Genomic DNA, 15700 nt, shown 5'->3' on the forward strand with positions numbered 1-15700 from the left:
CAAGTACTGAAAGCATAAGCTATAGCGAGCTAGCAGTGTAGTGCATAAAATGTGATGAGTAGTTGATTCAAAGAGAGAGAAAGACATGTTGAACAGTTGATCACATTAATTTATTTAAAAAAAAATGGAGAAGCAAGAGCGAGAGAGCGACCTAGTTATATTTTGTTGTATTTTCACTCTTCCACTAACTTAGTGAATCTATCTAGTTTAGCCTACTCAAACACCCGGCTCAAACAGAGAGGGATGCTATGTTAGCTAGCCCGGCTATGGCTATCCAACACTGGAACTCGTCCAAGTCAAGGTAAGCTTGTGGATTTATTAATTGATTTCCACYGGGGCCTGCCTGTGTAACTACTAAACTGCTTGCTGACWGTACTGCATGATTGTAGCKGGTTTACAAACGTGTTAGTTCTAGTAGCTATGTTAACTACGACGTTAGCTAATATGGTGACAACGATGTAGCCTGTGTGTAGCAGTTATGATATGAAGGTTTGGCTTGGGAAAAAAATGTCAGACTGGTCACAGACAGCTGATGTGTTGTGCACTGAAGTCCACAAGTGAAGGGAAATAGTGAAAGGAGGAGAGCGCATAGATCCGAGAAGGAATGAGCAGATCATGCTGTTTGTATGTAGCTGCTATGAATGTGAACTGTGTTTGCGTGTGATCAGGGGTGTATTCAATCCACCAATTCTGTTGAAAAACCCTTACTTAAACAGAAGCAAACGGAATGAAAATGGGGATAAACATACCCACATTTGTCCAATAGAAACTCTCGTTTGCAACTTTTGGATGAATGATTACACCCTAGATCAGCTAGATGCAAGCAAGAGTGTGCAAGGCTGTAGAGAATGTGTCACTGTCTGTCACCTTGATTACTCACATTTTTCTCTCGACGTTGTAAACTTTTCATAGGCTAGGTTGTAGCAACCTCATGATAGCTATAGGGAACATTTTAGTATCATGTAGTAGCCTAAAACTATCGATGTTAAATTGAGCTGTATGAATGGAATAGGAATGACAATATGCTGTAATAGAAATATGGCCATGCTGATTAAAAAAAAAAAATCGTCCTCCCTCATCTTAAAACGACACCGACCGCCACTGCAGCACACACTTGACAGTAATTGTCACCAAAAGGTGCTTTGAAGTGCATCCAATCAGAAAAAAGTCCCAGCCATGCCACGACCATAAACCATCCACACAAAATCAGATCTTTTCACTGCSCCTCCAAAATATACTGCCTGCCGCCAAATGACCTTAGTAAATTGCCATGACACACTTCAAGTTTGTAGCCAATGAGGAATGCTATATTTTCCCAGAACGCATGCCATTATTTTCTTTTTTAATGACGATTAATGCAGATTGAGGACCGAGCCAACACTACCAATAGACTGATTGACCTAGAAAAACACTACTGTTRGGGAAGTCAGATAAAAAAAATTGCCGTGAGAAAACTAGTGGGTAAGAAAGGGGGGTGACGGGTTTTGAAAGACACTTTTGAATGAGAGACATGCATAGCTCTCTAGTTCTTGCTATTCAGACAAACTGCACTGAAGCATTCTTCACAAAATGTAAAGGTTCGGTTGAGACATGTGTTATCCAATAGAATAAACAGATGTTTGTTCTTAATGCAGGGATGTCTAGCTCATTGGGTATGATGGGTAAGCAGAGTCAAAAGAGACACCTGGAGCATTACAGTTCCATGAAGGACATGCATTGACATTAAAAAGCTGTCCATACAATGTTGMTTCACAAAGCTTCTCTCTTGGCAAGCTCTGAAAACCTTGGTGGGTTGGTGATGTGGTGGGCCGGGAAAACAGAGAGGAGAAGTCGTCAGTTCACTGCTAAGGGATGTTAGACTAAAGATTAATGGATTACTTTTGTTCATCTTAGTGATGGGCTGAGCATTCTAGTTCACAGAGAAATCCATCTCCCTGGTCAACAAGTGCACATGGCAATACATCTTCATTTCAAAGCATGATTTTCTTCTTMAATCAAAAATACACTTTGGTCATACACCAAATAAAAAAAACTGGATATTGGAGAAACGGGTTGAAAACTGGTTATATTCCAACATCGCTCCAGACAAGTGTAACCAAGCGTAGCACACGTGTGGGTAATGAAGTGCATTGCTTATTTGCAAACTGGCATTTAACGGTCTCAAGTCAATCCTAGCATTTGATTTGGAGCATGGATCACACCCTTTGGGAAATCAGCCCCGTTAATGTCAGTCATACTCTGCATGTGGAAAGCTTTTTGGCTGACACACACATTCTTAGCACAAGGAGCAGGAAAAGAGAGAACGCCCTGTAGTTTGAAAACTTTCGATGAGTACCTTATCCAAATCTCTCAAGTGGGAAGCTATCAAAGCAGAGTAGACCAAATGACAATAGCTCATACAAATGCTGCCTGCGCTCCGCTCTATCCTCCTGGTGTCCCCCAACTGAATAGGGGCTAGCCTGGTGTTACGGCATGCTAATGACTCCGCCACCTCTCCCTGCCCCGGCAAGCGGGAAGGCGGGTTAATCACCATGACAAAGGGGGCTGCTGGGAGTTGGGAGGCAATGGGAGTGACTCCGGACGTTCCCCCGTCTAAGATGTAAACTGGGAGGCTTTGATTTCCTAAACCGCTGACAGATGGAGAGTCATAGCATCTTTGTCTAAATAATTAACCAGTCTTTACCACACATTGTCCACAAAGGAACCCCCACTATGGACTTGGATGGATAGAACACCGGTCCAGGGAGGGGGAGGACTTTTTATCCACTGCTTTTGTCCGTCTGTTTGACTGAGCTGTTCATGAAGTGAGGAGAAGCTAATCAGAGTCCGTAGAGCCATCCAAACAGAGGCACTGTACAAAATGGGCCATTTGTAGTRATTGTTTGAGCTGACACAATGGCCCCTGTGCTTTGAGAGGCTCAGAGAGAGACTCTGTAAACACTCCACTCAATTATGTCGATATGAAGTGTGTGTGCATGTATGCTCATCAAACAAGACAGAGATGTARGGTTCTAGTCCTTGTTTGAATACCTGAACTCTTATTTGCTCAGTTCTAAAATAAACCAGAGGGATACAGGTCTCTCATCAACAAATTGGAGTTCAGTATTATGATGGTGAACTTTGAATATTACTTTGTAAGATGCTACATCATGTTCACACTCCAATAAATCATGTCTGAAGGTACAGGCTAAACAAGTGCAAACTGATATGTAACACCACGCGCACACACACAAAGAGAGGGTAAATGAGTGCAAAGTCACATGCTTGTCAAGAGAACAAGATGTCCATTAAAGAATCTCTGGCATTTTCAGAGATTCAGCCATGTAGCCGGTTGATTATGAAAACAGTATGCTGTGCATGGACTTGCAGCCAGCAAAAGCCTTTTCAAACATAAAACTCATGATGAATGACAAGGGAATGGCTGGTGCCAAGAACCGATGTTGGCCATCACTATGGAAAGGAAAGAAACAAGTTGAGCTGCATTATAGTGAAAACAATGGAGGCTCTACTTTAAAAAAGGCATATCCTTTAAAACACCCCGACGAGGTCATTACAAATTACCTCAAAACGTAATCTTCTGGAGCACAGAAATATTAACTTTGAATTTACATTTTAGTCATTTAGCAGATCCTACTTATAAGCACGTATACATGTCGTACTGTACAGTATAATGTACTGATACTATGCATATGATCACATAGATTGGTATCCACACACACTGTACCAGTCAAAAGTWTGGACATACCTACTCATTCAAGGGTTTYTYTWTWTKTRYMMYWTTYTSYRYWKTRKARWAWWAKWGAAGACATCAAAACTATGAAATAACACATATGGAATCATGTAGTAACCAAAAAAGTGCTAAAATATATTGTATATTTGAGATTCTTCAATGTAGTCACCCTTTGCCTTGACAGCTTTGCATGCTCTTGGCATTCTCTCAACCAGCGTCATGAGGTAGTCACCTGGAATGCATTTCAATGTGTGCCTTGTAACAGTKAATTTGTGGAATTTCTTTCCTTCTTAATGTGTTTGAGCCAATCAGTTGTGTTGTGACAAGGTAGGGGTGGTATACGGAAAATAGCCATATTTGGTAAAAGACCAAGTTCATATTTTGGCAAGAACAGCTCAAATAAGCAAAGAGAAATGACAGTCCATCATTACTTTAAGACATGAAGGTCAGTCAATAAGGAAAATGTCAAGAACTTTGAAAGTTTCTTCAAGTGCAGTCGCAAAAACCATCAAGTGCTATGATGAAACTGGCTCTAATGAAGACCGCCTCAGGAAAGGAATACCTAGAGATTTACCTATGCTGCAGAGGATAAGTTCATTAGAGTTACCTGCACCTCAGATTGCAGCCCAAATAAATGCTTCACATAGTTCCAGTAACAGACATATCTCATCATCAACTGTTCAGAGGAGACTGTGTGAATCAGGCTTCATGGTCGAATTGCTGCAAAGATACCACTACTAAAGGACACCAATAAGAAGAAGAGAATTTGCTTGGGCCAAGAAACACGAGCAATGGACATTAGACCGGTGGAAATCTTCCTTTGTCTGAGTCCAAATTTGCGATTTTTGGTCTGCTGAGTCCAAATTTGCGATTTTTGTTCCAACCGCATGTCTTTGCGAGACGCAGAGTAGGTGAACGGATGATCTCCGCATGTTGGTTCCCACTGTGAAGCATGGAGGTGGTGGTGCGGTGGTGCTTTGCTGGTGACACTAGGGTGATTTACTTAGAATTCAGGCACACTTAACCAGCATGGCACCACAGCGTTCAGCAGCGATACGCCATCCCATCTGGTTTATGCTTAGTGGGACTATCATTTGTTTTTCAACAGGACAATGACCCAATACACCTCCAGGCTGTGTAAGGGCTATTTGACCAAGGAGAGTGATGGAGTGCTGCATCAGATGACCTGGCCACAATACCCGACCTCAACCCAATTAAGATGGTTTAGGATGAGTTGGACCGCAGAGTGAAGGAAAAGCTTCTAACGTGCTCAGCATGTGGGAACTCCTTCAACACGGTTGAAAAGCATTCCTCATGAAGCTGGTTGAGAGAACGAGTGTGCAAAGCTGTCAAGTCAAAGGGTGGCTACTTATAAATATATTTGATTTGTTTAAACACTTTTTTTGGTTACTACATGATTCCATATGTGTTATTTCATAGTTTTGATGTCTTCACTATTATTCTACAATGTAGAAAATATAAAAAATAAAGAAAAACCCTGGAATGAGTAGGTGTGTTCAAAATTCTGACTGGTCTAGTATTTTATACACTGCCGATTTTGCAGGTTTTCCTACTTACAAAGCATGTAGAGGTCTGTAATTTTTATCATAGGTACACTTCAACTGTGAGAGACAGAATCTAAAACAAAAATCCAGAAAATCACATTGTATGATTTTTAAGTAATTAATTAGCATTTTATTGCATACCTAACCTATTTCAACTTGACTGCTGGCGCACAGTAATGAGCCAAGTCAAGAAGCGCACAGCACGGCAGTGCATGGATGACAATCTGAATAAACTGCCTATATTCCCATTTGCTATAGACTATTACAATAAATGTGTTATATTTACAGAATGCAAGAGAACAATGTAGACAGAGCTTAGAGTTTTACCAAAGCAGCACAGAATGTCCGGTCAGAAAATGTGTTTTCGTTTTTTCTCTCGAATGATCTGGGTCAAAAGCCGAAGTTCATTTTTTACAGCAGACGCTCTGGTGTCTTATTGTTATAGAAACCAAATGTTCTGTTTTCTCTCAATTTGATATCAATATGACTTTTAAGACACTTTTTCAGTTTAACGCATACTGGATTTCTCCCGCCACACTATTTCATGATCAAACAATGAATGAATCTAATGGAGTTCTAGGCTATTTAAGGAAGTTTAAGTTGTTTTTGAATAACCTAAAACCATGGTAGTCCTAAACGAAGGTAATATTGAGGGAGATGGAACAACCAATAGCAATGAGCAAGATAGAAAAAAACAAATTATATATTTGAACAAACCTTACAGTATAAGACAGAAATGCATGCGAGGCCAGACAAAATCCCTCCTTGCCGTTGCAAACCAAACAGCCAAATGCCTTATCCTACTAATGGAAATATCATAAAAGCATTTAGACAAATTAAAATTATGAAGAGTATTTCCTAAACATTCCAATAAAGTGTTTAATGTCCTAAAGTTGCAGCTTTTAAATGGGAACAATTATGAAAGTCAGTCTATGCTATTCTCAATCACAGCTTTATTTTGAAAGACAAATATTTCAGGCCACAAGAAGTCAAATTGAGCAAACAATGTCAAGATGGAAAAATCTAATGAGAAGTCAAAAGAGCTGTGACCTAAGTTCTGAAAGAAACGATACGTATCCTGTAGGCATATTATTCTAGCAATATGCTACCTACAACACATAGTACCCTAGGCCTAATAAGATATGAAACTGGTATTATCATTATCCAGTTCTGGGGACAGCAGAGTTGCTTGCTCTGCACCCTATGATGATTGACAGCGTGTCACTCGCTCCGCGCTTTGGCACACACAGACAGGCCTAGGCTACCCATATATTTTTTTATTTTTTGGGGATCTAATGATGATATAGCCCAACCCTAGACACATCATCATTAATAAATCATTGAACACTGATTGGGCCCAAATGWTCAGTATACAGGCTCTAACAAATAAACTGGGTGTCCTTGGACATTTCCAAATATATGATTTATAATAAAACCTCAATAAAACAGTGTAAGAAACGTAAACAATGACTCAGGAGAGTAATTGTTTTYTCTACCTGTGCTGCATGAACAAGCCATACGAGTAAGTAGTCAGTACAGACAAGGATGAGATCCAATTTGTCATCGCCTCCGCAATAGCACACTTCCCATAAGCTATTAAGACAACGTTTTATAATGCAAAGGAAAACACGGGAGAGATGAAAAACAAACAGAGACACGCTCTCGCGAAAGAGAAAACTGTAGGCATCCGTAGAAGTGTGAATGACAACACTCGGCTAGACTATTTACATCCTGGGTGGAATTTAGTCCTCAGACTATGACATCAGGACCAACGTGTAGGCTGGTTGCTGCTGTCCTGGTTGATGTGAACAGAAGAGTCTGACAGAGATAGGGTATAAGTTACTGTCCCAAATAGCACCATAATTGCAGTACCCTAATCTTGGCCAGAGTCACATAGGGACAAGCTGAAAGGTAGTCCACTATTTAGTGAATAGGGTTCAAAGTTGCCCCATGTCTTTGATCCCCACTGTTGTGTCATCATCATCATCCTCCCTCCTGGTTGTCCTCCCAGAATGTCCTGGGCTGAGCCTGTCCTCAGTATACTGTCTGCTCAGTGGGCTCAGCACCACAGTGAGGGGCTTGTCAACAGCTCCCAGAGAAGCTGAGAGGACGTGTCAGCACCATCCTTTTAGAGACCTGTCAACACCATCTTTGTGCCAACTGTCTTTGGGACAGGGCACAAAGATGTTTGGTTGACAACCAAACAAGACCTTCAGGAAACACTGGATAAAATGGACTACTGTAATTCTAATGAACAGGGGTTTAGTGGTGTCASAGACGGGTGGTGGAATCTCAATAACCCTATAACAACTTGACTGATGAAAAGGTGAAGTGTGTTCACATAACGGCTATCATGGTTTCAAATTGTTCACCTAAAACTTCTATAAAAGTTTGGGTATAGACAGGTATCTCAAACTTGCTTTGTAAGTTTGTTATTTCATTTAAAGCACATGTAGTCAATACTTGTTACATACCTTTGAGCACTGTTTGTGATTCTGACACCAAACCAAGGATCCATTATTCTGTAATGAAAATAGAGAGCAGATGAGTTACAATTTTCAATTAAAGAATGATCAATGAAATGCTAAACACATCAGAATTCAGTCCAGTACAGTAGCTATTCACACAATAATTCATAAGAACATCTGAAAAACAGAAAGAATGCGCTGAATCAGTTTCACCACAAAACTTTCTAATTTCTTTATTTAGAAGCCAATTACCATGGGAAATGTATCAAAACTCAGTTGAGAGTCTTTGAATGGAGCAATACACCCCTACGTGTACCCTAAGGAAGCAAGGTCAGAGAGGGGTGGGGGCAGATCTCTGGTCAGTTTCAGTGTCGTTCAGCAGAGCACTGTGACCTCAACTCTTATCAGCCTGCGTTTGATCTCACAACAGACATCCCAGAGGTCACTCACACAGGAACTGATGTCAGCACTCTTGTGTAGACTGCAGACACCTCCAATTCCCCCTAATTGCTGTGGAAGTGCCACCTTCTGGGTTCCATGAAGCCAAACATTTGGTCCTAATTGTGTCGGGTAAAGACAGAGTGTCTCCCTGTCATCTTGAGAAGTTCCAATGGGCTAAATGCCTGGCTCAAGTGTCCATTTCCTGAGCTCCAAAAAAACACAAGGCTATTATCTTCAATTATGGTTTCACTTGGACATTAAATGTAAGATAAATGATCGCCCAGACAAATTGCCCATTTGATTAATTCGCTGGTGGGGGTAATTCCATGGTAACAGAATGATGCTGATTCTCAGATTTTTCACTTTAAAATGTATGCWAAAAAAAAAAAGATTTTGTTTGACATACATTTTAAAGTGAAAAATCTGAGTCTCAGCATCATTCTGTTACCATGGACTAAAATTGTGCTATGGTTCTAGGTATGAAGGCTTGGGTGCAAGTGTTTCATTGATTCGCTCAAATCCCCATTGAAGTTTGTCTGCCATTATGAATAGTTGGGAAATTCCAAATGTAGAGAAAGGAAACCTTCTCAATAAAGGCAATGAGTCTGAATTTCCATTACCAGACATATGTTAAAAATGAAAGGTCACCGATAAACATGAATCAGTGCTTTGTTCCTTACAATAAGACACTGCACCAGGAATGACTGACTAGCCAAACCTTAAGGGTCTGTGAACCAGAAAGTCTGCATAAGTTCAATGTCAAGTTCAAAGTATTCTCAAACAATGTAATCCAGTGGAAATTCCCAGTGAGACCTCGGGAAAGAACTTCTCATTAAAGGATTTAATTTGCCATCCAGTACCAGTGAGTGTTGTGTGTTAGGTGTCAAGGATAATGGTCAGCCAGTTTAAAAACATCCATGGTGCACCGGGAAGWCTAGAGCAGAGACTTAACAGCAATTCCACGGTAACAGAGTGACAGTGAGACGCTGACTTTTCACTTTAAAATGTATATGTCAAATAAAAAGCAATGATTGCAAAGTTAGGCAAAACAATTTCCACTGATTTCCATTTGACAGAAATATATTTACTTGAAGAACAATGCAGATAGAAAGTTTGGTAACAAAGTAAAACTGAAGGAGATTTGCCCTACTGCTAATTGTAATAACATCAGAAAGAAATCCATGTTACTAATGAATAGGATGCAAGCTTACATTTCATARTCAGCCCTAGTTTGGAACAGGAAAACTTGAAGAATTCACCTTAAAAGGCAGGCTGCAGCAGGGAATGAAACGTTTTCTTCTGTAGTACTCTCAGTACTGTATTTTGATTGAAATGTTGTGCTCTATAACATGATGAATGTACATGTGTAATAACATGATGTACATCTAAAACATGTACATTTTTTACATGTGTAATACAAATCTAATGGCACTAAATATACCCAAACAGATCAATCAAACATGTCAAAATAATATATCRGTGCCACAGTGCCACTGATATATCAGTGCCAGGTAAATAAAACCCTGGCAATCACTCAAGATAATTTATACACATTGGCATGACTCCAGCCTGCTCCTAAATCACAGGCCCGTTTTTTTTTATTATTTTTTTTACACCTTTTCTTGCCCATCCGTCAGTGGCAACAGAAAGAGATCTGTGGAGGGGCTAATTTTGCTCAGTGACAGCATCTCTGCAGCCCCGGCGGGGCTCTGTGGGATGTTGCCCCAGCTGTCCAGGCCTGACCTCAGCATGTCATGGACCAATGGGGAATAATTATAGGTCAGGACTTCATCCCAACAACTCAGTGGCATTCCTCAGCAGTTTCAATATTATGCAGTGCTGCCGAGAAACTGTTAAAGACTCCGGTCGATGAATGCTTTCCAGATCCGGATATTCACTAAAACGACTTGGAGAAARAAAATAAGCCAAATAGTTGCTCTGTGTGTCTGAACGCAGAGGTGAACTCACAGCTTTCTCTGTGTCACTGGTAGTCATGTAAACAGATTCACCTCAGAGATGTATTCTGGCTTGTGCCAGCTGAGAAGGCAGAGCAGGTGACCAGGGCCATGTTGTATTTCTAGACATCTGAGGAACATAGACAAAAATCCTGCTCTGCTTTTGAGTACAGCATTCCTTCTTTTGAAAACAGCTATACATTTTGTTTCCCATTCATCTCTGATTTGTGGTGCCATCTCTGTTCAGTGTTCACTTTCTGAAACCATTTTATTCTTTATCAACTATGGTGTCGCTGTAGGCCTACATTACATCACGCAGTGCTGATGAGCAATGAATGTCCTGCTTATTTAAGTTTTCAGCTCTTCTGCAAAGAAATTACAATAGGTCTCTTATACATCACTGACATTGGTAAATCCCTGACAAAAATCTATTTGGATCAAAACATYGTCAACCAATAAAACATGTGTAGCACATATGGATGTGTAGACCATGTTTTTTTATATTATGGATTTTAAAAAATGGCCAAGCACCCCATGCAAAGTAAAGTGTTTGATGTCATAGGCAATTGGAACCCCAGGTAGAGACAGTTCAAAGAGCTGGCAACCTCCTTATATGTCTATCAACAACCCAGAAGTCTCCCCGGACCAAAATAACTAAGCAACCCTTCAGGTTCCCCTATTGACTGTTCAAATAGCTGTGGGCTCRAAGCAAATCAAATCAGGGAATTGACATCCATGGATTGCGACAGCGAGGTTCCTCAGTCATATTCTTCAGYATCAAGGTTAATGTGAAAGTGAAAGTTGTATCAAATTGAAATGGTGAAGATGTTGAGCCTGTATCCCGTTAGGAATGTGTAATGTTTGTCTGAGGAGGCACTAGAGGGTGTAGCAGGCAGTAGCACTCACTGGGAGCTGAGATTTACAGACACGACTGTCGTGGTTTAAAAGCTTTTACAGAGAGGTGAGGCCAAGCTACACAGAGCCCTATTCATCCCCTGTCTTCACTAATGAAAAAGTCCACACATGAGACGAGCAGTGGCTGTGGTTTGATTCCACCCCAACTTATTTAATATCAAAAGACAAAAACAAGGGGATACGGAAAAACTACTTTCCCATGTTTTTCTTTCCTTCGCTATGAACACAGGTCTCACAAGTGCAATACTTTAACTTTCAGCACCCCCGCTCACTGGGTATGAACGACCGAATTTAAAATGTTATATTTTTATGACTTAAAATGTAATAACAAGACCACACCTTGTTTTTTGGCTTCATCGGTAGTCATAAATAATCCACTACAAGACTGATGATTTCAGAATGCATTAGTGAACAGAGGCCCCAGTTCACTCCTAATATTTTAAATGTCCAGTGACCATATTTATAACTGGGTTTTCCCCTTTCTCTGTCTATTGTACCATGGTGACAAGTCCCCCAAATATGAAGTAAAATGTCAATAAATACATCTGTATTTTGGAAGTTCTTCTACATTTATAAATCCTAAATTGCCATAAATCCAAAGACCAAAAGGTCATGCCTTTTTCCAACTCTGTATCTGTTCCTGCTGAGCTCAGTAACTCATCACTGACAATTATTCCTTGGATCCTGATTCAGGCCAAGTTCAAAGGAGGACTTGTGTGGGAGTTTACAGCTTCAACTGCTAAAATGTTTTATTTCAATATGCAAAAAATGTATGTATAACTTCTACAAAAGACAATATAAAAAACATACACCCCCTTGAACTTTTTTCACATTAAGCTTCCTTAATTTTTTCTAAAAAGGGATTCAATTCGATTTTTTCATACAGATCTACATAACCTAACCCTGAGATAGGGTTCTATTTGTTCTGGGGGAACCAATCTAAAACCAATCTATTCATCTCAGCCTTCTCCATAAGATCCTAGACCTAGGGAAACGTTATGGGGAGGAAAATAGCTTGATGAAAAGAGTCACTTCTATTAATAATTTTTCTGTTGATGTTGTGCAGAATTATAACCACCCATTAAACACATTTTTATGCAAAATATACCAGAGTTGCTTTCCAAGAGGTGTTGAATGTTCCTGACCGGTCAAGTCTCAGACTTAAATCTGCTTTAAAAAAATWAAATTAAATWAAATTAAAAGAATCAAACACACAGTTTAAATATCACTGTCCATCGATGATCGCCATACAAATTTACTGCGTCTGAGCAATTGTGACAAAAAAGATGGATATATGATGCCCTAAGAGTTGTGCAAAGTTGGTAAAATATTTATAAAAATTATTCACAGCTGTAATGGCTACCAAAGGTGCTTCCACCAAGTATTAACTCAGGGGGGTGGAGACTTATCCAATTATGATATTTCAGGGGAGGTGTTTCTTAATTTGTAAMATTTTCAAAAAACTTTCTTTCACTTTGAAAATTTGTTGTAAGTTGTGTAGATTTTTAAAAATAATTAAGTCAGTAAACTTTAAAAAAGAAAGTTTCTATAGGCGTATTGCTGAAAGGGTCTATTTCCATGAAACTGGAAACGTTGTGTGTCTTGGAGTTTAAATTAAATTAATCCTAAGCATGAATGCTTTCTGAGTTGAATTAAGAGGTCTGCAGTCTCAATCATGTTAGAGGTTGGAGGCAAGCCCCCGCCCAGCTGGGCCTTCTCTGTAATAAGATCTGTCAGAGGAAGCAGATCCACCTGTAGGTCGCAGCACGTTGAGCGCTGACTGGGCAGGCTCCAGTGTAATGGCAACAGTACATTAGAGCTTATCACATTTAGCCAAAGTGGGCCTCTGCGTTTAGCAGGAAGGTGACCTCACTGGGGATAGCATCAGTGGGCCAGTGTCCCCGCTATGATATGAGGTGTGATGCTGGCATTTGGTGGCAAGGGTTAGGGCCATGGGCTAGAGCAGGGGGAAGCATGTTTTTCCAGCTGACCAGACCTCCCATTGCCACATGAAAGAGCCTGCTGAGAACACAATGCATTTAACAGTACTCAGCGTATCAACAACAATTGGCTTCTATTCTTGGAGCTCCAAGCATGCTCAACCAGTCCCTTATCACTGAGCAAAAATGCATCTCTCTTTTATAAACACATCCTCCTCATTTCCTGCCTTCTGAACACAACAGAGGTTGAATGCAACTTCTGGGGCTCAGCAGTCAATTATCAGACAATTAACCCATTATAATTGCAGGGGAGTTAATACATTTAATCTCAATCTCTAAGACTTTTCAGTCAAATAGTTATTGATTTATAGGCCTTCGTATTAAGAACATGGGCAGTGCCGAGAAGTTGTTGAAATTATCTTCAAATTAATTTCGGTGAACTTTACTAGATTAAATGGTCTAATAAAGAATCTGAAATAAAATATATCAATGCTTCCTAACATAAAACCAACTAATATAAAAAGAGAAGACAGGAGAGGGAGACAAAGCACTCAATGAGAGTTAATAACAGTTGGCGAGCTCTCCCAACATTGATTGCAAAACACACAGCAATCAGTAATTAAATAGAATAGAGAGTATAAGCCCAGACTTCATCCTGCAAATGTTCTTAAGTAAAAACTAAAAACTGAGTACAGATAGGTGGTGAAAGACAGTTGGGGGAAGAGAAGGATCTTTTTACTGTGTCCTGGGAGAGAACAATGTGTCTAGTGGAGGATGAAAAACAACTTCTGCCACCACATACCAAATCACCCAATTAAAAGGCTAATTCCACAGCAAATCACTTCTTCCAACTCAAATTCTAGAAGATCATCGAAACATGCTTGGTGGTCATCTTCGGTATGTATAATCATATTGTGATCTATTTTCTGGGTTATTGTGGGTGCTAATTGTGAGGTAATTGAATATATGGGGTGAAAAATAAAACTGGCCCATTTTGATAGAGGGCTATAAACAAATCAGATCAAACATCTAACCACAACATTCTTAAAAAGCCTCAAAATCAAGAGCAGCCCTCACATTTCTTACTATGGAGAATTAATGAACCAGTTTGACAAAAAAGGGCATCACATGCACAAAATAGCAAGGCTATAATTTCCTTCCACTATAATAATAATAATAATAAGTGTCCACAATACAGTATGTACACAATATGCATCAAATTTGCAGCTGTGGAAAGCAAAACTAATAGACTCCTAGTCCTATAGGGTCATCAGCTGCCACTGTTTTAGTCACTCTGTGTGACAAGTTAAGTCCAACAAAACTATCAGTAGACTATTCTGTCAGAGAAGAGGCCAAATTGTTTACATTGACATTTCAGAACCACTTCATTTATGCCTTGTCTCATTTGTAATGTGACAGACTCATTCATGTCCAATAGCCTCACTCAACTCACCCATATGGGGGGGACCCACACACACACAACACACAACACACACACACACACACACACACCACACACACACACACACACACACACACACACACACACACACACACACACACACACACACACACACACACACACACACACACACTTTATTTTGGGGGACACATGAAGCGTAAAAGTGGACAGACTGTGTGCAACACGCTCCTACCTGGGAGTGCTTGAAAAAAGCAGAGATGCGAGTGATATGCAGGCTGAGACATCTCGAGGCGCATCTTGCTCGGTAAATGCTAGCAGTGAAGAACGAGTCATCCTGCCTGGTCCTCGCAGCGAAGGTTCCATGGGTCGACAACACTGTAATCCATAGACACAGGGTCACACATACAGTTACGCTCCTGRGCAACATTGTCCGACAACGGGTGCTGCTTTTTATCCGTTCACTGATCGGGCTACACTGCGTGTTGACTCCGCTGTAGAAACTAAAGAAACTTCAATTATACACTGGGGAGGAGTCAGAACCGCGTGCGCTTTGTGATTGGCGGATACCGTGGTGATTGGCAAATACAGCGAGTGCCTTGTAGCAGGTAGAGGTTATGGACTCGATATCAAGGATTTAGAAATTATGAATTCTATTTGAGTAGATGGTTTGAATGATTTTGTGCYGAAAATCAATTAGGACAATTGCTATGAATAACATTTTTATTCAATGTCACCTCAAATGTATTGAAATATATAGGTTCTATTTTGCTGCATGTACCAGTGGGTAACCTGTCAGGTGTGAAATGGGAAATGTGTTCCCCCTGAAACACTCTCAGAGAGTGGCCTCACAGTCAGGTACTCTATAAGAATGATTGACAGTGACCCTGGAGCAATTAGGGTTAAGTGCCTTGTTCAAGGGCAGATCAACAGATTTTTCATCTTGTCAGCTCAGGGATTCAAGCTAGCAACCTTTTGGTGACTGGGCCAACGCTCTAACCACTAGGCTACCTGCCACCTCATGACATTGTAATACTGCATGATAAACAGGGTAGCCTAGTTTATCAGGTCCACTTGGAAAACCTCTATCCTAGTGTGTGCAATGAGACGTTCAGCAGATCTTAATTATAGACAATCTCTCCAAAACATAAATGGCTCATACATAAGCAACACCATTTATAGGAAGCTCCACATTTCATGTGTGCAGCGGATTGCAGGAAGTATTCGACCTACTGCCACCTACTGATGACACAATACATCAGAAAT

At 40.3% G+C, this 15700-nt stretch overlaps 1 protein-coding gene across 1 annotated transcript in view; it reads right to left on the reverse strand.

Moving 5' to 3' along the window:
• Nucleotides 1–14940, reverse strand: part of LOC111959703 (anosmin-1) — a 51903-nt gene extending 36963 nt beyond the window's left edge. Inside the window, exons 1-2 of the mRNA XM_023981470.2 lie at nt 14670–14940; nt 7770–7817 (exon numbers count right to left, since the gene is read on the reverse strand). Coding sequence (XP_023837238.1) covers nt 7770–7817; nt 14670–14864 — 243 coding nt within the window. The 5' untranslated portion in view covers nt 14865–14940. The remainder of the gene's footprint in view (nt 1–7769; nt 7818–14669) is intronic.
• Between the last annotated feature and the right edge of the window lie 760 nt (nt 14941–15700).

Source organism: Salvelinus sp. IW2-2015, linkage group LG36 (assembly GCF_002910315.2).
Source record: "Salvelinus sp. IW2-2015 linkage group LG36, ASM291031v2, whole genome shotgun sequence".
In the NCBI taxonomy this organism is placed as follows: Eukaryota; Metazoa; Chordata; class Actinopteri; order Salmoniformes; family Salmonidae; genus Salvelinus; species Salvelinus sp. IW2-2015.